General features: G+C 48.4%; 12 protein-coding genes across 12 annotated transcripts; 6 read left to right on the forward strand and 6 right to left on the reverse strand.

The window, feature by feature from the left end:
• Positions 1-1,024: 1,024 nt before the first annotated feature.
• N7471_011835 (acyl--CoA ligase) lies at positions 1,025-2,949 on the reverse strand (the record flags this gene model as incomplete). The annotated part of the gene is made up of 5 exons (XM_057284554.1): positions 1,025-1,583; positions 1,659-2,083; positions 2,168-2,602; positions 2,659-2,796; positions 2,857-2,949. The coding sequence occupies 5 exons, from the start codon at positions 2,947-2,949 to the stop codon at positions 1,025-1,027; spliced, it is 1,650 nt and encodes a 549-aa protein (XP_057130820.1).
• An 830-nt stretch (positions 2,950-3,779) lies between these two features.
• On the reverse strand, positions 3,780-4,113 carry N7471_011836 (uncharacterized protein; the record flags this gene model as incomplete). The annotated part of the gene is made up of 3 exons (XM_057284555.1): positions 3,780-3,817; positions 3,880-3,932; positions 3,995-4,113. The coding sequence occupies 3 exons, from the start codon at positions 4,111-4,113 to the stop codon at positions 3,780-3,782; spliced, it is 210 nt and encodes a 69-aa protein (XP_057130821.1).
• Positions 4,114-4,625: 512 nt separating this feature from the next.
• On the forward strand, positions 4,626-6,928 carry N7471_011837 (uncharacterized protein; the record flags this gene model as incomplete). The annotated part of the gene is made up of 4 exons (XM_057284556.1): positions 4,626-5,320; positions 5,377-6,051; positions 6,126-6,601; positions 6,666-6,928. The coding sequence occupies 4 exons, from the start codon at positions 4,626-4,628 to the stop codon at positions 6,926-6,928; spliced, it is 2,109 nt and encodes a 702-aa protein (XP_057130822.1).
• A 391-nt stretch (positions 6,929-7,319) lies between these two features.
• On the forward strand, positions 7,320-9,434 carry N7471_011838 (beta-N-acetylhexosaminidase; the record flags this gene model as incomplete). The annotated part of the gene is made up of 1 exon (XM_057284557.1): positions 7,320-9,434. The coding sequence occupies one exon, from the start codon at positions 7,320-7,322 to the stop codon at positions 9,432-9,434; it is 2,115 nt and encodes a 704-aa protein (XP_057130823.1).
• Positions 9,435-9,898: 464 nt separating this feature from the next.
• On the reverse strand, positions 9,899-12,192 carry N7471_011839 (Hsp70 family protein; the record flags this gene model as incomplete). The annotated part of the gene is made up of 12 exons (XM_057284558.1): positions 9,899-10,095; positions 10,151-10,329; positions 10,369-10,539; positions 10,586-10,603; positions 10,654-10,751; positions 10,800-10,899; positions 10,964-11,222; positions 11,273-11,339; positions 11,392-11,436; positions 11,490-11,953; positions 12,007-12,077; positions 12,128-12,192. 12 exons carry the CDS (start codon positions 12,190-12,192, stop codon positions 9,899-9,901), a joined length of 1,734 nt encoding a protein of 577 aa, XP_057130824.1.
• A 289-nt stretch (positions 12,193-12,481) lies between these two features.
• N7471_011840 (uncharacterized protein) lies at positions 12,482-13,702 on the forward strand (the record flags this gene model as incomplete). The annotated part of the gene is made up of 4 exons (XM_057284559.1): positions 12,482-12,575; positions 12,624-12,673; positions 12,726-13,173; positions 13,224-13,702. The coding sequence occupies 4 exons, from the start codon at positions 12,482-12,484 to the stop codon at positions 13,700-13,702; spliced, it is 1,071 nt and encodes a 356-aa protein (XP_057130825.1).
• Positions 13,703-13,829: 127 nt separating this feature from the next.
• On the reverse strand, positions 13,830-14,933 carry N7471_011841 (isocitrate lyase/PEP mutase family protein; the record flags this gene model as incomplete). Its single annotated transcript, XM_057284560.1, has 3 exons — positions 13,830-14,452; positions 14,523-14,670; positions 14,724-14,933. 3 exons carry the CDS (start codon positions 14,931-14,933, stop codon positions 13,830-13,832), a joined length of 981 nt encoding a protein of 326 aa, XP_057130826.1.
• A 946-nt stretch (positions 14,934-15,879) lies between these two features.
• N7471_011842 (CTAG/PCC1 family protein) lies at positions 15,880-16,448 on the forward strand (the record flags this gene model as incomplete). The annotated part of the gene is made up of 2 exons (XM_057284561.1): positions 15,880-16,029; positions 16,109-16,448. Exons 1-2 carry the CDS (start codon positions 15,986-15,988, stop codon positions 16,446-16,448), a joined length of 384 nt encoding a protein of 127 aa, XP_057130827.1. The 5' UTR covers positions 15,880-15,985.
• A 673-nt stretch (positions 16,449-17,121) lies between these two features.
• Positions 17,122-17,991, forward strand: N7471_011843 (YoaK family protein; the record flags this gene model as incomplete). Its single annotated transcript, XM_057284562.1, has 3 exons — positions 17,122-17,254; positions 17,310-17,339; positions 17,405-17,991. 3 exons carry the CDS (start codon positions 17,122-17,124, stop codon positions 17,989-17,991), a joined length of 750 nt encoding a protein of 249 aa, XP_057130828.1.
• Positions 17,992-18,633: 642 nt separating this feature from the next.
• N7471_011844 (putative aldehyde dehydrogenase) lies at positions 18,634-20,383 on the forward strand (the record flags this gene model as incomplete). The annotated part of the gene is made up of 4 exons (XM_057284563.1): positions 18,634-18,682; positions 18,734-19,184; positions 19,253-19,958; positions 20,020-20,383. The coding sequence occupies 4 exons, from the start codon at positions 18,634-18,636 to the stop codon at positions 20,302-20,304; spliced, it is 1,491 nt and encodes a 496-aa protein (XP_057130829.1). The 3' UTR covers positions 20,305-20,383.
• Positions 20,384-20,560: 177 nt separating this feature from the next.
• Positions 20,561-22,100, reverse strand: N7471_011845 (FAD-binding oxidoreductase; the record flags this gene model as incomplete). The annotated part of the gene is made up of 3 exons (XM_057284564.1): positions 20,561-20,700; positions 20,758-21,919; positions 21,969-22,100. 3 exons carry the CDS (start codon positions 22,098-22,100, stop codon positions 20,561-20,563), a joined length of 1,434 nt encoding a protein of 477 aa, XP_057130830.1.
• A 528-nt stretch (positions 22,101-22,628) lies between these two features.
• Positions 22,629-24,334, reverse strand: N7471_011846 (isopenicillin N synthase family dioxygenase). Its single transcript, XM_057284565.1, has 6 exons — positions 24,013-24,334; positions 23,804-23,956; positions 23,660-23,740; positions 23,225-23,611; positions 22,987-23,166; positions 22,629-22,936 (listed from the first exon to the last, which is right to left on the reverse strand). The coding sequence occupies exons 1-6, from the start codon at positions 24,151-24,153 to the stop codon at positions 22,832-22,834; spliced, it is 1,047 nt and encodes a 348-aa protein (XP_057130831.1). The 5' UTR covers positions 24,154-24,334; the 3' UTR covers positions 22,629-22,831.
• Between the last annotated feature and the right edge of the window lie 767 nt (positions 24,335-25,101).

A 25,101-nucleotide genomic window follows, 5' to 3' on the forward strand; every position in this document is an offset into this window, starting at 1 on the left:
CAAGATATCCCATAGCAATGGTCCAGTTCCAAAGACCTATGCCATTCCAATCTAATACCTTGTTCATCCATGGGGTATGCGGCACATCACTTACCCCGCTGAACTAAGATATGCTTTGCCGCGGAACTCGGCTTCTCCACATTTCCCCACTTTGGGTTCATGCAAACTTGGGACTTCGGTGATCGAAGTGCTAACTAAATATACCAGTTGAAGGGACCTGATATTGAGCCAATTTAGCAAATAGGGCTGAGTAGGGATACTAGACATTTCTTGGCCTGCTTAAACATAACAAACCTCGGCGTCAAAGACGCCCCAGCCCTCAACGCGTTGAACAAATTCGAAGTTTTGAAAGAGATGGTGGCGTGTACACCCTCGCGAAAGAGTAAGATGTCAAAGCAGGATAGCGTAGTTCCGTCGTGAAACGTAGCGTTTTACAACGGAAGGAGAGGGTTGTTGTCACAGTTCCTGTTTTATGAATGTGCTTATTTCGCGTGATACTTTGCGCTGCCCCGTGTAAATGTATGGATGGGTGGGCATTGGGCCAAGCGGTTGTCGTTGGCGACAATTGGCGTACTGCTTGTTTGGAAACCCCCATCCTCAGTTCGAGTGCCGTTTGATCTCGAGCTGCCGGATCGCCTCCGGGCGATGACTTTTTTTTCGCTTTTTTTTCCCTTCTCTAGTGCTTCTCAATGCCCCCGGTGTGCCGCATTCTTCATGTGCCCTTTCCCGGCCTTAAGCAAGAAATCCTGACATCAAATTATCTCGACCAAACCTAGCAACCCTGCTATTTCGGGCAGTCCCATTTTCCTTCGTACAAGTACCCAAGAAATATTGATTCGCTTGGTCAAGAACCTATAGTATTGCGGCGTCTGTTCATTTCTCCTGGTTACAATTATATCCTGTGTCACCTGTCGAGCTTAGTCGGACCTCGTTTCGCTGAATTATTTACCCAATCATCAATTGACACAAAAATAAAGAATCAAAAAGCCATGCTAGCGAATTATTCTACCTCTAAGCCCTAAGCTTAAAGCTTAGCCTTCAAAAGCCCAGCCTCGATTTCTTTCTTAGCATCTTCGCGCAATATTCTCTTCAAGATCTTCCCACTTGGGTTCCGTGCAACGGCGCCGACAAATTTCACGCCACCTGTGAGCGCTTTGTATTTCGCAAGGCGGCTCAAGACATATTCCTGAATCTCAGCTTCTGTTAGCTTGGACCCTAAATCACCGGGTCGTCGAACCACATAGGCGCGCGGATACTCGGTATCAGCACCAGGGAAGGTGATTCCGATGACGGCCGCGTCCACAATCTGCGGATGCGAGAAGAGCACCGCCTCGAGCTCCGGTGGGGCCACCTGGAAGCCGCGGACTTTGATCAGTTCCTTCCTGCGATCCACAATATACCATTTGCGAGTGCGCTGGTCACAATAGGCTATATCTCCCGTTTTGAACCAACCCTCAGAGTCAAAGGCCTCGGCATTAGCCTCGGGATTGTTGAAGTACCCGGGTGTCACTGTTGGACCTCGGACACACAACTCGCCACGGACGTCAAATGCCGAGATATTCTTTCCTTCTTCGTCGATGAGTCTGAGGGAAAATGGATATTAGTCTTGGACTTGACACAATGCTACACATCTGGGATGGGAATTGGATGTAACGCACTTGGCTTCAAGGTTTGGGATAAGTCGGCCAACAGATCCTGTATCATCGTGCTCAGTGTGGGGAAACATGGTAGCTATACACGATGTTTCAGTCATGCCCCATACCTGAGTAAATGGGGCGCCGTCACCCATCAGTGAGCGGAACCTGGCTTGGACGTTCTTATCCAAAGGAGCCGCTCCACAGCCTGCGTTTCGGGCTCCGCGCAGATAAGGTTTCTTTTGAGAAAGAGGGGACATGAGGATTGCTATTACGATCGGTGGAACCAGAGCAAGATCGGTGACGTTGTACTTTTCGACCGTAGTGAGGTATGTCTCAAGGTCGAACCGACGCATCATATATGCGACTGAGCCAGCTTTCAGAGTTGAAATATGCGCCACTGGAGCTGCAGATGCATGAAAGATGGGTACCGCAATGACCCGCGAAATCTACCCGAGCATGTCAGTTGTCAGTGATACCATCGCACTTATTTGCCAATGCTTCCTCCAAGCTGATACTGGGAATAAACTGACAGGGTAAGAGCGTGGATTTACGCCATGGACAAGCTCATGCTGTCCAATGAGATTGTGGTGCGTGATTGTCACGGCCTTGGGCAGACCAGTCGTGCCACTGCTAAACAGCCTCGCCGCGGTAGTCTGTTGGCAGGTTTCTAGATCGTTGAATCGCACCCAATCCTCCTCGCCGAATTCTAATAGCTGTTTCCATGATCGCATCCCATCTGGAATAGATTGTCCCAAATTGTCAAAAATCCAAATATTTTGGTTGGGTAAATTTGCCTCCCCAGCCGCACGCATGAGAGAATCCAAGATCTCGGGCTCGGAGAAAAGGAATTTGCTTTCGGAGGCCTTGATATGGTGAGCGAGCTCATGTGGAGTGTAAGATGGGTTAGAGCCTGTGAAACATCCTCCAGCTCCGATAATGGCCAAGACAAGAATGCTATAATTTATCTAAACTAAGTCAGCATCCCGTAACCTCGTTCAACTGCATGGTGGAACCCCCATACATCATTGAAAGAATGAATGAGAACACAGTCGCCTTTTTGGAGTCCAGATGCCCGTAGGCCGGCGATGAGCCGACGAATGAGTTTTCGCGCCTGGTTACAGGAGATCGACCGAGTAGGATTGTTGACGTCGACATAGATCTACCAAGGTCAGTTCGCTCGCTGGTTGATGATAAAGTTGAAATACTGGTTATCACCCACTGGCTGGTCTTGGTCATATGGTGGCTCGTCAAAGATATAGGACAATAGGTCGCTTGTTGGAAGCAGAACCCTCTCTGCTGGTTCAAAAATCATACTGTGCTGAGCTGTAGATGTTGACAAGCGGAATGACCAAATACAAGATTAGCACTTGGCAGCTTCTATTGCGTTATTAAGAAATAGCTCGAGGAAGCAGCTAGTTTTGATCTTAATCGATGATCTATCTGGGGCCCCGCAGCTTCGATTAAACCCCTCATGTGTTTAGCTCGGAACTCGGTCGCCTAAGCGGAAGAGCATGATCGGCCATTTTCATCGGGAATCAAGGGTGTTAGGGGTTTTATTGGGAGACTACATACAGTTGCCAATGGGATACACACAATTTATGCAGTTCAATGTCGATCGTAACGCACTGAACATGGCAGAATCCAGATACAAGTCCAAACAGTACAATTATATGCATTTTGCTTTACCCCGCTCCCCCGGTTTACTGTGCGGAGAAACAGTTTGGAATTTATATCACCACACTCCTCCTAGTTTGCCTAGATTATAGAATCATAGCAGAGTCCACTCGTGAGAGTTCTTTTTTACTAGAACAAGGGGGAGAGAAGAAATGCTGAACCACAATTTGCCGCTCATGCCGAGCCCCCTACGTCTATTCATACACTCACTGTACACCCATACAAGCTATCAGTTGATCTTATCGTTTCTAACCTACTAGGTCATCCTCAACTCCCAACTCGACACATTCGGAAAAAAAGAAAATATAGGAATAAAGGGAAAAAAAGAAATGATGTTGATAAATTATAAATTATGAAGTTTCTATAACAGGGGGTTCAATATGTTCGTTTCCCCAAAATGTTGTATCAAAATGCTTTTAGTACCCTCTGTTCGGCTATATGATTGTCACCGAGATGATTGTACATCTATCAATTTCTGCAGCAAGAGCCGAAGCACATATCGGCCGCTGGACAACGTTTCCCCATTAGCTGATGTTGCATGTCATTATTTTAGGGTCAGGGTGCTTACCATTATAATTCTGGGGGATGTCACGCTTCTTGTAGCTTGTTGCTTGTGTCCGTCTATAATGAGTTAGCATTTTGATATTCTGTTATTCTATCCATAGTTGGGTTGGGATACATACTGTGGGACCAGTGTAGTTTCGGACGTGGTATCATCCTTGATCTCGGGTTCTTGGCTAGACCGTCTTGAAAAGATAGCTTTGAGGTGATCGTATCGGCTCAATCTGCTGCTTTGAGGCATTTTGGTGGTATGATAAATTGATATTCCGGAAGTGGAGTGTTGAGATTTGGTTTTGAATAATTAAGCAATGCCTTTCTGTTCGAATTATATGTTTTTAATTTACATAAATATTTTTGCAGCCCAGATATCCAGGCCATTTATATCTGTTACTGAGAAGGAAAAATTTGCATCGAAAGAATTAGTTGTTGGCGGTTCATTGTATGCCGAACTGTGGCCACTATCTGCGTTCGCCGACAGCCAGTTCGCCGGGACCGGCGGATGACGTCACTGCACGGTGCCCCCGGGCCCCGGATGGTGGGCGATGGAGCTCACTTTCGGGCATCTTTCGCATCTCTCGGGCAACATTATTGTTTTGCTCACTGCCCTAGTTTGGAATTTTCTTGCCTGTGAGTTCGGCCATTCATCTCGGCCGACCATTGTTCTTCGTTCGCCGACAATTTCTTCACTGGCATGACCTGATAAATGTGCATTAGCCTACATTCCCTGCGTTCGCCGATCAGCTGAAACAAGTCATGTCTTCTCCTCTTTCTGCTCGGCCATATCGGTCAAAACGTCAGCGCCCGTGTGATCAATGCCGTGCCCGCAAGCTGGGCTGTCAAACGGACGGCGGAGGCCCCTGTCAACGATGCCGATCGGCCAAACTGGAGTGTACGTTCGATAATCCTCCACCGAAAAGAGCCAGAGGCTCAGAGGATTTTTCTTCCTTCGCCGCCCAAAGTGTTGATGGGAACACACTTGTCTCGCAAGCATGCGACAACAATTTCACCCGCGAGTCCAGTTGGGCAGGGAGTGGAACACAAAGTGTCGAACCACGATTCCCACCCATCGGCCTCGATCCAAGTAATACTGGGGTATCTCCAAGCTCCGGTGTTCTAGCCCCCGGAAGACCCCCGACCCAGTTCGTGCAAAGCATTGATCAACTGGAACACGGTCACGCCCAGCTTTTCGGCGCATCTTCAGAATCAGACCCTTGGCTGTTAAGACATTGTTGCTTTGACGATTCTGGCATGAAATATTTCTACAAAGTGCACTTTCGCAACGCCGGTGGTGTCCCCACGGCACAAAGAATTCCAATACATTTCATGATTTCATCAGAAGAGCTCACCACCTCCATTAAGCATGAAACTAGTGCCGGCGTCGGCGAAGCGACACGGGAACGCCTGAACTATCTAGTACCCCCTGAATATGGAAGGAGGCTAGTAGCTTTGTGAGTACTACCCCTCAATATAAGACTGAAGCATCCATGAACTAACCGAAAGTCAGGTTCGTCAAGTATGTCTTTCCTGCCTTGCCAATCATTTCCCGTTCCCAACTAGGGTTGACTGCACCGACATATCAGCTGCCAGATCTGTCGGTGTTAGAAAAGGTGCCCGTGCACCTTCTCGCGGCCATCTACGCATCGGCATTTCCATTTGTGGCCCATGATGACTATCTCTGTGTACTGAGCACATATAATGCGTCACCAGTTGACACCTTGTGGCGGATGGTCTATGAACTCGTGACCGAAGAGATTCATAGTCCTCGTTTGGCCGTGCTGCAAGCAGCGTTGTTATATATACACCAACAGCCAAAAGATGAAACTCGCCTGACGACCGCCGATACCCCCTTTTTGTGGTCCTTCGTCGGCCAAATCGTTGGGTTGGCATGTTCCCTCGGCCTTCACATCGAATGCCGCATGTGGGGCATTCCGGCATGGGAAAAGCGCCTCCGGCGGCGGTTGTGGTGGGCTGTGTATGCCGAAGACAAATGGCGCAGTTTGCTGATGGGACGTCCACCATATATCCATCCCGCGGAGTGGGACGTGAGTGAATTGGATGAAGGGGACTTTCTAGTGGGCCCACGACAAGGATTCTCAACTAGTTCTTGTGATACCGAGATTCCCTTCCGATACCTCGTCAATCTCACACGAATCGGTGAAGAGATCCATGACACATTTTAGTAAGTTTTGACTCTCAACTGAGCCCCTTGTTCGTTCGCCGGCGAAGAGCAATCTTGCTGACTTTGATTTATAGCACGCTCCGGGCCTCCCAATTCTTGAATGCAAATTTCATCGCCTCTGCCGAGCTAGGCCGCGGGCTGCTTGAAAAGTTGAATGGCTGGTATTCTTCTCTCCCCGAGACTTTTCGGCTTCCCAATTGGAGCAAATCCGTCCATGGACTTGCCCCGTACCCCACGTCGATCCATTTTGCTTACTTGTTGCTCGTGGTCTATGTTTACCGTGCGATGCTCAGACCGATGGCACGATCATCCGACCCGCCGCTTATCTTTGACTTGGAAGATCTGTCTACCACATCACCATTGCCCGTAGATGAGTCGATGCTAGACTTCATGGATCTTCCGGAAATCGAATCATTGCCGGAAATATCTATATCCGATGAGTTTGGTACTGGCGATGCCACTCTACACGCGGCCGAGAAGTGTGCCTCCATATTGGTGAACTTTGCGAGACGACTGACGTCTAGTGATTTCACGGCATTTTGGTATTCTTGTAAGTTTACCACCTTTGAATTCCACCATCTCATCTCACTAGGTGCTAACATCTAACATTATAGGGTCGCGAATTGGCTTTGCTACAATTTCAAATTACCTCATGTTGCTACTGGTACAGGCTCCAAATATGGCACATGCAATACGGGGAAAGCATTTAGTAGACTCTTGGCTACAGGTTCTGCGGTGCCAAAGCCAAAGCTTCCCACTTGTGAAACTCGGGCTTGCAAGGCTTGACGCGCTTCACTGGGCGGGACTGGGAAATACCTTTGTCCTCCCTGTGCACGTTCAAGCGGCTATAGTAAACCCGAAGATACCAGAGTCTTGAGCAGATGATCCCGCAACACTGTTTTTTGAACGCATATTCACTTACATCTATAGGGTTCCTCATTAACCATATCGTGAGCGGGTTTTCTTCGAACAAATTGCCAAGAGAAAAGCATAACGGGGGGAAATCGAAAAGGGCCGGAAAGAGATATATACCACATATAACCGTATGTATATTTCAATAGAAGTTGATACTTTGGTTTTCCCGTTCTCATTGCCAACGAATACCACCCTGCCAATATAAACCCCACAGGTGTATGAACTCCGCACTTCCCCGCAAAACCCCTACCCCCACGCCCCTGTACAATCAGGAATGTAACGCTGCCAAATACAACCCCTTGCTTTGCATAAAAGGTCAGTTCACATCGCAGCCAACATGACAATGTCCAGACATGAAGTGGATTGTCCTCTCCCTTGCCGCAGTCGTGTCTGCGCTGCAGAGCCTGCCCCCAGTGCACTTTGATAACACTGGCTCAGGCCATAACAAAGGCTTTTCGTGGGCAACCACTGATCGGACAATCTACCTAAATGCCGATTTCGCTACCTGGAAGGATCAGAATGGGTTGACGCTGCTTCCACCATCGGCGGCCGACTTTGCCAGCACATTTCGCGACGACTTACAGGAGCTGACGAACAGTTCCTGGGAGCTTCGCACGGTCAAGCAATTTCCAAAACATGCGTCGGGAATATTTCTCCATCGCGTTGACCACCCGGACCAGTTTACTTACGAAAATGGACGCGAGACCGAGGAGGGATATGAGTTGGAGATCCAGGATGGCAGTGTGTTTATTCGAGGCTCCGGGGCGCGAGGTATGTGGTGGGGGACGCGAACGCTCCTCCAGCAGCTCGTTTTAACACGCTCATCCCTACCACCTGGTCGCGTGGAAGATGCGCCTGCCTATGCGACTCGTGGATTTTTGCTAGATGCTGGTCGGAAATGGTATTCGCTGGACTTTTTGAAAGATTTGTGCACCTATGCCTCGTTCTTCAAAATGTCTGAGTTTCAGTACCATGCGACCGACAACTACCCACTAAGTCGCGGTCAGAACGAGACCTGGAACGAGGTTTACTCGCAGTTTTCTTTGCACCCCGAAAGCGAGGCTCTTCACCCTCTTGTCCAGCGTGCCAACGAAACACTGTCCCGGGCTGAGTTTGATGACTTCCAGCACCACTGTGCTCAGCGAGGTGTGACAGTGATGCCGGAGATCGAAAGCCCCGGGCACTGTCTCACGGTTACGAAATGGAGACCTGAGCTCGCATTGGACTCGAGGGACCTGCTCAATCTTTCCCATCCGGACACTGTTCCGTTGATGAAGTCCATCTGGACCGAGTTCCTTCCTTGGTTCCACACAAAGGAAGTGCACATCGGTGCCGATGAGTACGATCCCAACTTTGCGGATGACTATGTTGAGTTCGTGAACGAGATGTCCCGTTTCGTGCAAGAAACATCTGGTAAAAGTGTGCGTATTTGGGGGACATACGAGCCATCAAACATTACCATTGATAAGAATGTGACAATTCAACACTGGCAGTATGGACAATCAGATCCAGTTGATCTAGCCCGTAATGGCTACAAGGTCATCAACTCCGAGGATTGGTGGGCTTATATGTCGCTGAAAAGCAACCATGTGCCTATCACCCCAGCGCCATATCCTCAGTTCTTCAATAATTCCCGCGTTCTCAACTTTGCCGGTCAGGACGGGTGGCAGTGGACGCCGGAGCTCTTCAATCCGGTGAACACGACTGAACAACCGGATGCCAAAGCTGTACCAGGTGCTCTCTTGGCTGCCTGGAATGACAGCGGTCCGGATGCAACTACTCAACTTGAGGCCTACTATGCAATTCGTGATGGTATCCCGGTCGTGGCTTCGCAAGCGTGGTGTGGTTCGCGTGGACCTCGCCTCGACGAACAGAGCTTGGGTGAATCTATTGCAAAATTATCCTCTCAGGCTGTGGGACAGAATCTGGACCGACGCCTCCCAGGAGAAGGGAGCCATGGATCAGGACTTTTGCTTTCATGGACAACTCCAGAGTTCAACCAGGATGAATATAATCTGGGCTATGGCAGTAAGGGCATGGATTACACCCTCCAACTAGACGTCACGGGTCCATTTTCTTTGCAGTCCTCCGATGCGACACTTACGTTGTCATCGGACGGTGAATTTACTTTTGTTTCTGATGGATGGCCATACCCACTTCGATCTGTTGCTGAGGCTGACGGGTTTGACCAAGATCAGCCTGGACGAATTTGGGCTAACAAGACCACGTCAAGCCATGAGGTTGTGACAATACCCCGCAAATCACAAGTCACTATCTCCACAAACGAGATATATGGAAGTCGTGTGTGGGTGGATGGAGTCTTTGTCGGCCGCTTTGAAGTCTTTATATATGGCGGAAAGAATCGGGTTTTCTCATGGGCTCAGATGGCTTTCGTGGCCCCGTTGGATGTTTTGGAGGGCTCGGGCTTGCAACATTTGGCTGTTTTCCAGGGTAGCAGGGATGATTGATATCATTCTCGTCTACTGCAGCCTGCAGTGCTAGGCTTTCACGAATTCAATCCCGTTCGATATATGTCAAGCCCACAAGGCGAAAGATCGGAGAGAGAGAGGAAGGGAGTTGTATTGTAGAACGAGACAAGCCGCCAGAACTATCCGTTTGCTAGTTACCTAGGTAGTTATTCTGGGTTGTGGCCGGATCTGTCAGACAATGAGACCATCTCAACAATACAAATTACCATGCTAGATTGTGTGAAACTAGTTAGCACACATCATCTTGTATTTTATTCCAAGCAAAGCAAATATCGGGTTCGGATTGCTAGCTATTTCCATCTTCTCAACTATATCGTAAAGCCAATTTCAAGCGATCAAGTGGTTGAGCCTGGAAGAAGCACAACCACGCCTACCATAGGCAACAAGTCCCTTTCAAATCAGCCATCTTAAAAGATACCTTTCCTGGCTCGCGGTAGTGGAATTCAATAGCGAGATTTCACGCTCCCATAGGAGACACCATTGAATTGTAGGTCAAGCAACAACGATGCGGAAGTTGGCGTTAGAACCAATTCATAGTTGATGTGGTAATATTGTTCCCCTTTGGAGTTCGTTTTCTTAGTAAAAAGCTCTCTCGGGATTCTGCTGAGATCTGACTCCAGCTCACACAGTTTCGCGACGCCTGTTCAAGTCAGTAAAAGGCCGCTTATATTTATTGGCGATGTGGGGGGACATACTGGAATCCATTATTTCGGGAGCTTTGTTCGCCTGGCAAAACCGCAATGAGTCGTGAAATACTAGGGGGTTACAAACGCCGACCACACGGTAGAAGCTCATCCTTATCGGCTTACTCTCGGCCACGGGGTTTCCCTCAAAGTCCGTCAGGTAAGCAGTCAAAACTTCGAAGGAATGGTCACTGGAAACTGCAGGTTATGTACTCACTTTGTGGATATACCATGTCATACGGTCATGCAATTTCCATTCCTCTTCATATGAACACCAATGGAGGGTTTCGTCTGCGCGGTGCTTTTTTGGATCAAACGTGACTTTCACATTAAAGCCGTAACTGCGTCGGGCAATGCGACTCTCTACTTGGTTGCCTTTTTGTCCACGAATAACAGCGCCACTGGGCTTGTTAAGTAAAAAACAAGTTTTAAGGATTCTATACGTACCGAGCAACAGCAGACCACCTGTTTCGATATCAGTATCCAGTTAATTTAGCAAGAGATCAACAACTTACGCGTTTGGAGGCTGCATGATTTGGAGGCCGTCGGAAGCAGCCTGTAGGTGCTTGAAGAGATACCCCGAGGCACCAAGGCCTCCGACCAGAATAATAGTCTAATTGAAATTAATTGAGCTTCCTTTGAAAGTGATGTAAGGGTTCACCTTGGTTGCAAAACCTGCAGCCTTGACGCTTTTTCTCTGCTCGGCGACGAGTTTCTCAATCTGTCGAACGATAGGATCGAAAATTCCTTTCACTTGGTCTCTGTATCTAGATTAGAGCGGTCCACAGCTGAGCCAATGAAGTAAAGATATATATATATACGTACCTGTCTAGATATAAGTGCCCCTCACTAAGGTCGATGTTCGAGATCCCCGAAACTCCAGGAACCGGGATCCAATATCCTAGCTCACACATCTCATCGTCTTCGAGAGGACCTGTATAGCCAGGCTTGATGTAGTCGTGCCAGTACCTTCTTGCAGCCCTTGCTGTAGACTGGGGAATCAATTGATGAGACTGCTTCTCAATGATGTTTTTGATAAGTGCGTCGAATCTCTCGTCCAACATCACTGAGCCACAAACAGCACCTGGAATCTGTTAGAGATACGCAAGGGTACGATAAGCCTTTGATAGATACCAGTTCCCTTCGTAGCTTCCACAAATCTCAACGGGTCGGTTTCCTTGACACGATAGGTAATTATATCCTATTATGCTTGTCAGTCTTTGTCTAACTAGTTCCATATAGGGAAGACTTACGACCGTTCCACCCCCAGCATCACATACAACCAAGCAGTCCCCTTCCTACAATTTATCAGATTATTCAAGTCCAATCCATGGTGGGGTGAGATCCATACCGAGATTGTATTTGGTTGAATTGTTCGAATTGCACACACCGCAGCCGCCTCCGGTTCCGACAAGAGTTTCAAACTTGCTGGAGGTATACCAGCTTGGTGTGCTGCCTGCATAGTAAGATCTTTGGCTTTATCGGACCACACAGCGGGGACAGTAAGGATGTATTCCAAGTCCATCGTTTGCAGCGCTGTTCCAAAGCGACGTCTCAAGACTTCCTGAGCGTGGGTGACTAATTTTTCCATGTAGTCGCCAGCAACCCTCACCGGCGTTTTATTCAGGTCTTTGATAATTTTTTGAGAGTCACTAGCAGGTGCGTAGCGGAATTTCTGACTTTCATCTAGCAAAAGCTTGACTCCTTGGATGAGCCGCTCCTGCTTGCCCGGATGGGTAGACTGGTTAGTCTGATAACCCCATTGCATGCGCTCGCCGTCATAGGAACATAGGGTTGGGACTTTCTGGCTTGTGACTATGAAATAAAGAGTCAGTTTTATGACCTTCTCTTTTGTCCTGTAGACTCACTGTTGCCACCACCTGGCCATGTCTGAATGAGCTCAATATCATCAGGGCAGTCTTCCAATCCCCAGGCAACACTGCAACGATCAGCCTACACTCCATTACTACCAACACAATATATACTTACCCGCTGAAGGTTGTTCCGAAGTCAACACCTACTATGAGTTTTGGTCGCTCCTCTGTGATCGCCATGTTGAATTTGTACCTCTGGTCTTTCTCATAAATCTCCGGAAATTAGAGGATGTGGAGAAATTTTCTGGGAGGGACAAGCCTGGTGGGTGATATTTCTTCAAACAAAAGTTCGTTCATTTCGCAAGTTTGATATCATTGACTCCTGCGCTTAGCCGCAACGAGCGTCGGCGCGAGGCATATTTCTACAACATCGGATAATTGTGGTGTCATCGATTTGAGTCATGGGTAAAAATCGCAAGTGTTCCATTTATGATTCTCAGACTTCCCATCACTCGACTATCGGTACGCAATGTGGCCCGTCGACGAACCCGAGCCTGAGCAGTCGAACAAGAGTATTCAAAGCTCCCCAGATTTATCCTCGAAATGGGGCCAAGTTACTATTGGTTTGTTCTTTTCTCCATGGCTTAAATGGAATCCACTAAATTCATTAGCTTGCATGGATCAAAAGGCCATGTATAATGAGGTTCAACGGCTCCAACAGGTCTGTGGTGAACGCCCCCTCTACACTTGTTTTTATCTAAGGAACGAAACAGGGAATCAAAATCGCAGAAAGAAAAGCAGAGGTCTTTCAACGAGACCGGCTTCTTGCAGAAGAGCAGGCTCGTCAACGAGGCGAGCTGCTCGAAAATGCTATCCAGGAAACAAAAGCAGCCAGAAACGAGAACCGAATCCTTATGACCAAAATAGCAAGCCTACAAGCTGGGATTGAGACTTTCTCCGATGAAGAAGTTAAACGAGAAATGTCTCTACTCTATCACGATCTTGCGCACTGGAGGTTCACCCATTTTGCAACAAGGCCACCTCAACAAAAGAACGATCCCACGCCAAGATCAGAGAGCCTTGATATCTCGACATTGGATATTATTCAGTCCGACATTGCTGGGATAATTTATCGGTCGTTTTGGAACCAATTTATGGTTGGATCTGAGCATTTTTGGAGTAATTATCTCCGCAAGGTCGACTCCGAAATAAATAAACAATGTAAGCGCTCAGAAATGATCAGCACTGTCACTGTTTTCTAACAACAGAAGTTTCTAACCACATAACCCGGCATTGGCGATGTGCGATGAGCTCTGCCATCCTATCATTGGAAACCGCTAGTTTACAAGAACAGTGCAACTGGATCATTGAGAATGTCGAAGCCTGCTTTGGTCGCTACACTGTCACTGACAGACCAAAACGAATGCAACAGCTGCACGACATCATTGCACGTTGCATCAAGCTCAAACATAAATTGGATTGCCAGGAAGACAGATACATCTTCTGGGGCAGTTACCAATACGGATTGCTGTTCCGAGATGACAAAATGCGTACCCTCATAGACGAGGATACCTCGGATGGGTTCATTCAGGCTAGTCTATGGCCTGGTTTATATAAGATCGTCCAAAACGGCGAATGGTTGATAGTCGAAAAGGAGATTGTAAAAAAGATTCCCCCGATCACCCCTTCGGTTGAAATGAGTGATGAAATGGAATCCCATGAAGGTGACCCAGTCTTGGATGAGATTTAGAAGGAGCTTGGCTTGTGCGGGGAAATTGTATATTGCGACTGTTGCTTCCAATTTGAATATCTAGCTATTGAAACTCCGTTGCTTGTCCAATGCAAAACATGCACATATCCATACTAGTTACTAGTTACTAAACTCCCTCGGCAAACCCATCATTTCCGGATTCTGTGTCAACCTTCATGGAGTCCATTAACCCGCAGACCTCGAAGATCGTTCGTGGTCCTAGTCCTTCGGGTACACCGACTACTCCGTCTGCCTTGAGGCGCTCCAAAGTGGCCTTGATACCCATGTAAGCTGGGGTGATCGTGGCGAATGAAAAGATCATGATTCTGAAGCCCATTTCCTCAGCCTCCTTTGTGGTAATGAGAGGACTCGCTCCATTCTCCACCATGTTGAGAAGAAGAGGCCAAGGTGCCAGGTCCTGAACTGCTTGCCGGGCTTGCTCTTTTGAAGTAAAGCCCTCAAGCAGTCCGACATCCGCTCCAATATCCCTGGCAGCCTTCAGTCGACGGATGCACTCATCGTAGCCATGTTGTTGGAGTGCATCGGTTCGGGCAATTAGAACAATATCCGAGTGCAAGCGATCCTTGGTCAGCTTGGCGGCACGAATGCGCATGAGGTATTCATCCAGGCCAACGACTTTCTTGCCATTGAGATGACCACAACGCTTGTTTTGGATCTGATCTTCAATATGGAAGCCAGCCACACCGGCCTGAATGTATTGCTGCACAGACTTTGACACCATCAAAGGGCCTGGAATAAAGTTAGACTCCCTTTCAAACAAGCGATAAGGGTCTATTGTTTCAGAGTGCGAATTACTAACCTCCATAGCCAGTATCCATGTCTGCAATCAATGGAGGTCCAAATGGATCCAAGTTTGCGATCATTTCAGCGTTGGTCTTCATGTCGTGAAGCTGAGCCAGGCCGAGATCAGCCATCCCCAGGCGTGATGCGGTAGTTCCAGCACCAGTCTGTGCACTTGGTCAGCATATAGTGATGTGGTGTTAGACATTAAAGTTCTTACCATGTACAGTCCCTTGAAACCGACCTGCATGGCAATGCGAGCTGAGAGGCCATCATACACACCAGGACACACTATGAGCTCTTTGGTGTCTTTCAGCATGCGGCGCAATTTGGAAGCAGCGGGAATCACATAGAGAGAGACAGTAGGCTCCTGCCGGGTCCCGTTGACCTCGTAGTAGCCATCCTTTTCGACAGTGATTGTGATAGTCATGTTTGAAGTTTGGTAAAGGAGGTGTCTTTTTGTTTGGACAGTTGAAATCTTGTACTACAATCGAACGACAACGCTGGCTTTTATATTTTCGAGTTCTATACCCCGCAAGTAATTTTACTACATGCAGACACCATGCCCAGAGGAGAAACGTCTGCCTGCTCGTAGAGGACAAAAGCATCTCACAAAGGCAAAAGTCTTGGTTTCTTGGGGATGTAACATTCCACCATCTGCCAAGACGTCCTGATGGCTTATCTTCCTTCGCGTCGTACTGATCCTAGATGACCTCAGCTGAGTGAGTCCATGAAGAAGACATATTGCGCAGGATTAACAGCGCTAGTCGCGGAGCAGGTGTTCGGATTAATCCCATCAATCAAGAGCCACAACAGCGTTGCATACATATATCTCCGTATGGAAAGCCAAGATCTAGATAATGCATGTTTACATCGGGCTTTCCAAGTTGATTGGGATAGGTTGGGGACGGGGAACTGGACCCATAATGCTCATCCTGATGGCTCGCTCTAAGAGAAATTTAATCAATCTGAATACCTTGGCAATATGACTGCATATTGTAAAGTGGTGCAGTGCATTTTGCGCTCCTTTCACAGGAGAGATCTGCGCGGCGATATCTTCAGAGGGGGGTTCCCCGTCTCTTGGCCAAATGCACCGTTCCACAAAGACCCTCGTTCGCCAAGCTCTTCAGACCGGGAGATCATCACCCAAAAAAAACGCAAAAGGCGCTATTGTGGTGCTGTGTAGCGAATCAACACGTACTGTTGTGCGATGTGTACCTTGTGTTCAAAGTGCACCAAGTGCCAAGGTAGGTAAGTTGAGACGTCTCTAGCCTTGTTGGGCTTTCGCCGGGCTGAGTCAGCCGTATAGTTTCCCCCCCCCGGGCCCGGAATTCCTCCTCTAGGACTCCGAGGGCATCGCCAATTTCCACTCCGTCCTCACCACACCAATACCTCATCCACCCCTGCTGCTTGGGAGACGCCTTTTTGAACTCACAAGGACTGTCGTATTTTTTTGCTCTTACCAACTGAATTACGCTTATCATGGCTCTCACACAACCGACCAATCCCGAGTTCCCTTACTCACTGTAAGCCCCTCCCCCATCCCGAACTAGCTCCGAAAAACAAGACCCGAGTAGACCGAGCAATACTCACCTCTTGACTCAGCACAATATCCCTCCCTCTCCCAACCAATCGCCTCGCATCATGCGCTCTACGCGCTTTAGAGGTTGACGCCGAACTATCCCCTTTCGTGCGACGGACTTTCGCCCTCGGGGCTCCGGCGGTCGAGGCACCATCCGAGCCGCAAGAAAAGAAGCAAAAACAGGACCCTGACGAGTCTAAGACCGTGTTGAATATAACATACATCGCGACGACCAACCGGATGCTGCGCGTTTCTGTCAATGGATTTATGGAGAGTCTAGGCGTCGTGCTTGGAGTCATGGCAGAATTGGATGTTGACGTACTCAAGGTTGAGATGGAGGGCTTGGAGGGCTTGGAGGGCTGAATGAATTTACCCTGCAGCAAGATGCCCGATTGATCCGTCCGTCTTGGCCTTAACGTCTCTGGTATCGTCCTATCGGGGGGCTGTGTCTGAAAACCTGAGACGCTTGGCTGCCACAAGGATTGGGGATCATGCACAGCGGGTCGTACATCACCCCCTCCATGAGAACCCATGGTGACACAAGTCCTGTCCGCGGATCGAGTTTGGGAGAAGAAAGTTGCCGCCAAGCAAACGCCAACGCTCATCCCACCGGGTCATCCTTGGCATCCTAGGCATGCATCGGAGACTAAGTTAGTATGAAGTCGGCTAGGTCTGCGGCCCGTCCAACAGAAATAACAGTGCGTTATGCACGACATGTGATTTGGCTGTCCTTATCTCGTTTGGAATCCTGCAGATTCCTTAGATTTCCACGGAGCTTCGGAGTTTTTCACTGCCCCTTGGCTCCGTCTTGGGGTGCACTTGGGGTGCATCAATTATGTGAGATGATGATGCGATTGACCAGGGGAAGGGAGGGGAAGGAAATATCGGCAGATCTCATAGTTTATTCACCCGTCCTTCAATCGCCGCGGAAAAAGAAAATGCATCTGTCAATTGTGTTTTATCTCGATGGTTTCCTGTGTCCCTTTGCCTTTTCATCCTCTTCGTTTCTCTCTTATTGTAGTCAAAAACTTCCAAGATGGACCATGAAAAAGGTGCATTCGGTGGACTTTCAGCATCTCTGAAGGCTGAACTCGAGCCACAGCATGCCGACCTCCTACTTTTCGCTTGTTGTTTGACATCGGGGCTTGTAGATAGCACGATATACAGAGGTAGGAACAAGCAAAAGTTCCCTCTACTCAACTGCATCACATCTAACATCTATAGCCTACAACACTTTTGTCTCTATGCAAACAGGTGAGATCCCTACCTCACCCACCTACAATCCCATGTCAGGGTCGACTAATCACAGTGGTTGGTAGGAAACACTATCTTCGTCGGACTGGGTGCATCGAACCAAAACCTTCGTCCATTTGGCTGGGCACGCTCCCTCACGTCTATCGGATGTTTTATCCTAGGATCGTTCATTTTCGCACGATTACATCGCATCCTGGGCGCTCGGCGACGAGGGTCGTTGATGCTGTCTTTCCTCTTACAGGCCTGTATAATCCTACTTACAGCTGCATTGGTTCAAGGAGGTGCCATTTCTAGCACGCTAGCCAGCAAAGGATCGCAGACAGCACCCCCATGGGATCAGGAAGTCCCAATCGTTCTCCTTAGTATGCAGTCTGCCGGTCAGATTGTAGCGAGTCGTGCCTTGGGATTCAATGAGATCCCGACCGTGGTGATTACCAGTCTTCTCTGCGATCTGATGTCGGACCCCCAACTGTTTCTTGTGAGGAATGTGAAACGCGACCGGCGAATCATTGCGTTTGTGTTGACGCTTGTGGGTGCCATCGTCGGCGGATGGGTCACCAAGGTCACTGGAGACATTGCTCCCATTCTCTGGCTATCAGCCGGTATCAAGGGCTTACTTGTCTTAGCCTGGGCCTTTTGGAAAGCTAAGTAGAAGCCATAATCGTGAGTACTTCCGTTCGATCTTAAGACTCTAGAAGGCAGACTTGACACAACCGTCAGAAATGTTAGTATTATACTATTCAACAGATTAACCGAATATAGGCCACAAATAGAGTCTTACGCCGTACATCCCCGTCCGCTGCGCCCGCTACTCCGTTGCCATCTTCGAAAAGTGGCCGATACACAGGATAGGTCCGGTCGGATTGGGGAATGATGATATGATGAACGATTCGTTTCGTGGATTATCTACGGGAGAATGTCCAGGCTGCGCTTCAAACATTTTTGGCTTCATGCCCTCTCCTGTTTACCTCTACAACTAGAAGATAAAACACACTCGCAGATTGCACACAAAAAAAAAGGCTCCTGAGAGGTTACCGTCCGTTCTTGTTCATATGTACTCCGTAATCTCTATTGATTTCGAGGACCTGAATCAGAATGTCACTCCAAACAACCCATTATCTCCTCTTTTGATGGACGATCGGCCCGCTATACCTCGGGAATTGTGGGCTTGCGGGCTAAGGCCAGTTCCGCGCGACGGAACGTTCCGAGGACATCAGATACAAAAGTCATCTGTAACGTCTGCGGTATGAAATAATTGCGAATCTGACACCTGATTTCCTTTTTAACAACCAAAATGTCTTCTAGATTGACTATCACGGGCGTCCAAGGGCGCAAAATTACAAGTAAGTCCATCTTGGCCCTAGATGTGACCGTTGCGTTGCTAACTCTCCCAGTTCCGACGGGACTTTTTATCCACAATGAATTTGTTCCCTCCTCTACCGGCCAAACGCTAGCTGTGGAAAATCCCTCAACTGGTAAACAACTTGGCACAATCTCCGCCGCGGGCCTGGAGGATATCAACAAGGCTGTGGAATCCGCAAAGTCAGCCTTCAAAACATGGAGAACAGTTTCCGGACCTATCAAAGCCCAGCTATTGCTCAGGCTTGCAGAGCTGCTCGAGCGTGATGCGGAAGATCTGGCTTCACTGGAGGCCGTTGATGCTGGCGTTCTGTATACCGATTCAATCGGAATGAACATCCCTCAGGCGGTCGGCTGTCTGCGATACTATGCGGGCTGGGCGGGGAAGATCGACGGCAAGACACTTGACATGGAAGGTGGCATTGCCTATACCCATCGCGAGCCTTTGGGTGTCTGTGGTGCGATTGTGCCTTGGAATGCTCCGCTGTAAGCTTTCCAGTCCCCAGCGATCTATATTCACCCCGAAACCCGAAAGACGCCTAACATGTTCTCAGAATGATCACTATTTGGAAGCTGGCTCCTGCTCTGGTAACTGGTAACGTTTTAATCATCAAGTCTTCCGAGCTATCACCACTATACGCCCAGAGGCTTGCCGAGCTGGTAAAGGAGGCCGGCATTCCTCCTGGTGTTGTGAATATCGTTGCCGGCGAGGGCGCCAGCGCAGGCCAAGCTCTGTCGGAACATATGGATGTACGCAAGATTGCCTTCACTGGCAGTGCTCTTGCAGGGCGCAAGATCTTGCAAGCAGCATCCCGAACCAACCTAAAGAAGGTCAGTCTAGAACTCGGCGGCAAAGGGCCGTCTATTGTCTTTGATGACTGCGATATTGAAAATGCACTTCTCTGGACTCGCATTGGAATCACAGCCAACAATGGGCAAATATGTGCAGCTGGGTCACGTATCTACGTTCAGGCCTCTATTTATGATCGATTTGTCGAGGCTTACAAAAAGGCCGCGGCTGATGCTCCGACAGTCGCCGGTAATCCATTAGATGCTTCTACTACAAAGGGGCCGGTGGTTAGTCGTGTGCAGCATGAGAAGATTCTGGACTTCATTAGTCAAGGAAAGAAATCTGGAGCCAAGCTTCTATTTGGTGGTGAGCGGATCGGCGATAAGGGATATTTCGTCGAAAACACTGCTTTTGCAGACGTTGGTGATGATGCGACAATCATGCGAGAGGAGATATTCGGTCCTGTTGCGGTAAGCAAGATTCCATGCAATCCTCTGTGATTTTGAATACTAATCCGGGCACAAATTGCAGAGTATTGCCAAATTTACCACGGAGGAAGAAGTGATCTTCAAAGCCAATGATTCTCATCACGGCCTCAGTGCTGCCATCTTTACCAACGATGTTAACCGCGCTCATCGTGTGACTAAGGAGCTCGAGTCAGGCCAAGTGACTGTCAATGCGTGGGCAATGCTCAGCCCCAATGTTCCATTTGGGGGTGTGAAGGAAAGTGGATTTGGACGAGACATGGGCGAGGAGGCTCTCGAGGGTTGGACCACTGTGAAGGCTGTCAAGTATCACATTCTTCCAAGGCTCTGAGCATTATATATTGCTAAATAGGTGTCTCATCCCTCAATTTGTAGCAATGTGTTTTTTTTTAATGATCCTAGTTGTAAACAGAACGGTTCATCCTTACAATTTAGGCTATTCTTGTGCAGTCCTATATTTTCATTCTCCTGCTGGGAAGAAAAACATAAATTGCTCGAAGAAAAAGTGTCAGAGACGATTTCAAAAGAGACCAGCCAATAGCCGTTTCCGTTCACTTCATTCACTTCATTTCGAGTCCTCGCTCATCCTATTCCTTCTTGCTAACAGATGCGCCCGTTGGAATCGGCTGCATTTTGTGGAAAATGTTCTTGGGATCGTACTTCGCCTTCACCTCTTTCAGTCTCTGGAGGTTCTCGCCGTAGATATTGCTTACTACCGAGTCACCAGCTGGGTACCATATTAGTATCTAGTGAGGTGCAAATATTTTGGATCAAGTATACTCACGTTCTGCGTAGTTGATGTACTGAGGCACGCTCGAATCCGCACCCTGGTCTTTGGTTCTGGCATCCAATTCAGCTTTCCACTTGGACTGGACTTCTCGTGCCCATGCGCGGTGCGCCAGATCTTTGGACGGGTCGGTCCATCTTAAGTAGATGATCCCATTCTGAGTAGGATTTCGGCTTGCGAGCGCGGTTTCAGTCAGCGGCACTTCGCAAATCTTGCGCATGTCGGTAAACTCGAGAATGATGGCAGATGTCTTGAGATCTGGTTCACTCTGAATCTTTGCAATGAAATCATTGAAGATCACTCTCGCAAACTGAGGATCCAATGGCGGCTCATAGAAGATGCCCTTAAAGGACTTTCGATCACCGTAGGTCGCTTGGGGGTTCTGTAGGGTGTTCACCACGGAGTATGGGATCATATCAAGGGTATTCAGAACTGGCCCAAGGGCTGTGAAGCTGGTGAATTTCTTCTGGCCTTCTTCGCGTGGGCCGTTGTAGAAGCCAATCACGATGATCATCGGCCCAGATCCATCTGGTGCCAACGCAAAAATGGACATCGCACCGAAGCGAGAGTCAGGGTTTGCCAGGGATTCGTTCAGTGCATCCATAACTCCTTCCAGCTTGTCGGGGGTGAATCCAAGGAGGCCAGAGTACACTGGATCTTTCTGGTCATAGGCCTGGTAGGTGAAGTCTACCACGACACCAAAGTTGTACCCTGCACCTCGCAACGCCCAAAACAAGTCGGAGTTCTCGGTGGCTGAGGCCGTGACAATACGGCCATCGGCTAAAACGACGGTCGCCGACAGGAGATTGTCAATAGTGAGGCCATACTCTCCGCTCAGCCAGCCATAACCACCCCCTAAAGTGAGTCCGCCAACGCCGGTGTGGTTCACCGTGCCTCCTACGGCCGCCAAACCGTGGGCTGCACCAGCTTCGTCGACTTCCTTCCAGGTAGCTCCACCCTGGGCGGTGATAGTCTTCCGCTCGGTATCCACTGTCACTTGGTTCATGCGTGACAGATCAATGACCAAGCCACCGTCACTCGAACTTGTGCCGGCGGTTGAATGACCTCCGCCTTTCACAGCAAGGTCAATGCTATACTCCTGTGCCCAGGACACCGAGATCGAGATATCAATCGCGTCAATAGGCTGGACTACAACGCCCTGCAATTTATCAGTTGGTCGTCTTGTTTGTTATATTTATGTTCCGTACCGCATATTTCATTCCAGTGTCCGACCAGCGGACTATAACCTCTTTATAACCCTCTGACTCAGATGTATAGATCGTCGCGGTCTTTAGGCGGCTCCGCAGAGCCTCGAGAGCTGTATCATTGATCTCAGGCATGGTTGAGAGTGGAAGAATTGGTGGGCACAAACATTTACCCCGCGGAGTTGTGGGGATTTCCTTCGGAGTAACACTTGGAGTAACACTTGTCTAACAGAAACCGAGTATAAACCTGAATTTGGTAGGAATTCGCAAAAAGACTTGAAAATGTTCTATATTTTGTGTTTTGCTTTCAATCCGCTCCGAAATTTAAGCAGGAGTTTTGGTTCACACGATGTGTTAGCCCTTGTTTTGCCGTGGTTCTTTCCCGGATATACATATTCGAGTTAAGCGGCATTTTGTTTCAAGATTCTCTTGAAAATAGTACAGATGGAACTATATTGCATGTACGGGGTGAATTGGATTCTTGCAAAGGTGATACTGGGCGGTATTAGAAATGAATTATCAAGCTGTCTGTTTTCTTTATACTTGGAAGAGGAGTCCATCTTTATAGACTTTACTTTCACTGTAGATAACCCTTTAATTGTCGAATTCGTAATGAAACCAGAAAGGAGACTAACAATGCTAGGTTCCCTGACTGGAAGCAGGCTGAACTGAAATATTTTCCTGGGATACAACACGATGCAATTTGTATGCAGGAAAAAGCGTAAGCGATGCCAAACTGCATCGGCAGTGTTGATCTTGCTTCCGTGGATGGTCCAGGTTCTTGGCAAGTCGAAATGCCGAGCCAGTAGGGTGAGCGTTGTTAATTACGGCGAATTAACAGGGATTATCAACAATTCTTTTCTAGACTATTTTAGGACCTGCTGAGAATACTTTGCATACAGCTCTGAATACCACCGCTGGCCCACGTCCGGATGGCTTAAGATGCGATTTCTTAAGTGAGCTTCGCCAAACTGCGATTCGTTAGTCCCATGCATGAAACAGTTAAACTAGAACCACTCACGCAAGAATACAAAGGAGAAAGGAATTCACTCGGCACATCAACTGCTCGTTTCTTCTTATCGTCAGAGGCTGGAATGCGCTGCACGATGTGAGCAGCGGATTCCTTGAGCTGATCTAGCGTTAAGTCTAGTCTCACGCCCTGGAAGAACGGGATGCTGTAGCGCGTTTGAGAAGTGGGCGCCTAGGAGTAGGCAGGGGTTAGAACAGTCGTTCAGGTATGAACGGTATAGTAAACATACGATAACTCGGTGTGTTGTGGCCGCGCAAATCCCTCCAGTGATCGCTTCGAATCCCTGTTGGATATTTACGACAAGACTTCCCTCAATTGGAGGCACGTCAATCCATTCCCCCTTCTTGTTGAGTACCTGCAGTCCTCCTGTATTGTCCTGGGACAGGAAGGTAAAAAGACCCGCCGAGTCCTTGTGAGGGCCAACACCCTGGGAGTTTTGTGCGGCAGGTGGGTATTTGACAAATTTTAGCCGGCTCATATTACCCTTGAAGCCATCAAATGTCGTCCGTGGGAGGGACAAGCATTCGGCGACGAGGCGTACAAATGCCTGCGCCAGGCTGTCAGTCTTCGTGATATATTCGTCAACTAGGTCCTGAGCACCTGGATAATCTGGATACTATTGAGAGTTAGTAGTCGGGACACGCGTCCAAAGGGGGTGGCTTACCTGATTAGGCCCTTCAAGCCGTTGCCAAAATGGGTCTTGCTCTGTCCAGGGTTTCACGCCAGGAGTGCCAAAGTCAAATTGCTAGAACATCCGGAAAATTAGTACCCGAGAATTGCAGAGAATTCCAAAAGTAAATAATCTCACCTCGCGGAGATCTGTTTTTGTTGCAGTGGTCTCGGCACCGAGGCGGGTATAGCCGAGAAACGATGGCGAGTTAATCATGTTGCATTTCTCCTTGGCCTCTGTCGACAGGTCAAATAGCTTGGGTAGATTTTCATGGGTATGATGAATTAGGCTCTATTTCGATTTTTGGTCAGCATGTCTCGGTCACCTACATTGCTTGTTGCTCGTACCTCTAATCCTGTGTTGGTTAGGTATAGGAACCCAACAACGAAGATGGCTTCACGCAGATTTGACAGCTCCTCATCTTTCGTCACAGGGTCGTTCAGCCGAGCGAAGTCGACGATCGGCACGGATGAAAATGTCTCTGTCATTCCGCCTATTGCGATCAAGTGAAGTGTTGTGTTGATCGCAATTCAATTTCCCCGCAAATCCAGTAAGTACGGGGTGGAAGAGGGATTACTCAGCCGCGAGACCGTTCACGGGATGACCTCAGGAAGAACTTGTATGGGGAATATTCCGCCAGACCTAAGTTGGATATGCAGAATGTGTCGAATATCTGAAGATCTGAAGAATGGGGTTGCGAAAGACTTCATTAACTAATGCGATCACGCCATTTCTCCCGTATTGTTGAACCCTCCACCATGAACATATTCAAAAACAATATACAGAGCAAATCTCCTATGGCCAACTCACTCTGAACTCCTATGGGAGGATGAACTTCATCCTAAAATTGGTCAATTGATGGAAATATAACTTCCCCCTCCTTGACGCTTCTGAATGCCAAGATCGGCATTTTCTCTTGAAACTCCGAACTCTTGGCAGGAACTCCCTCCTAATGTTTCAAATCATTTGTGGAAGTTCTTCCGGCGAAGAGGTGGTCCTGTGAGTAAATTAACAAGCAGCTCATCGCTGATGATTATTTCTCCATCCAAAGGGCATTCATCCAGTAAGGTGTGCACGGGCTGTCCGGTCCTTGGCCCCAAAGATCTCAAGCCCGTTCTAGACTTAGGACTTCAATCAATTTATGCCAAGCATTGTGTCTTAAAGGAAACATGATGTGATCTTGGCTGTCACAGAGAGCACCCCTGGAGCGTCGGTCTGATACTTGACGCGTCGGAGAATTAATGCTGTCATGTCCATCTCGGTAAATCTTCGGTTCGGCTGGGCTGGAAGAAATTATCCAGCACGGTAAATTCTCCAACGATCAGGATGGTGGTGGATGTAGCTTGTTTCAGAAGCTCCCATACCCTAATAGGGCTCTTGAATAGTATATAAAACCCTTCGGTCGACGAGGATATACTTTCGATGTTTTGATATCA

The sequence above is a fragment of the Penicillium samsonianum genome (assembly GCF_028829775.1).
Source record: "Penicillium samsonianum strain IBT 33392 chromosome Unknown utg000007l_segment0_segment0, whole genome shotgun sequence".
NCBI lineage: Eukaryota > Fungi > Ascomycota > Eurotiomycetes > Eurotiales > Aspergillaceae > Penicillium > Penicillium samsonianum.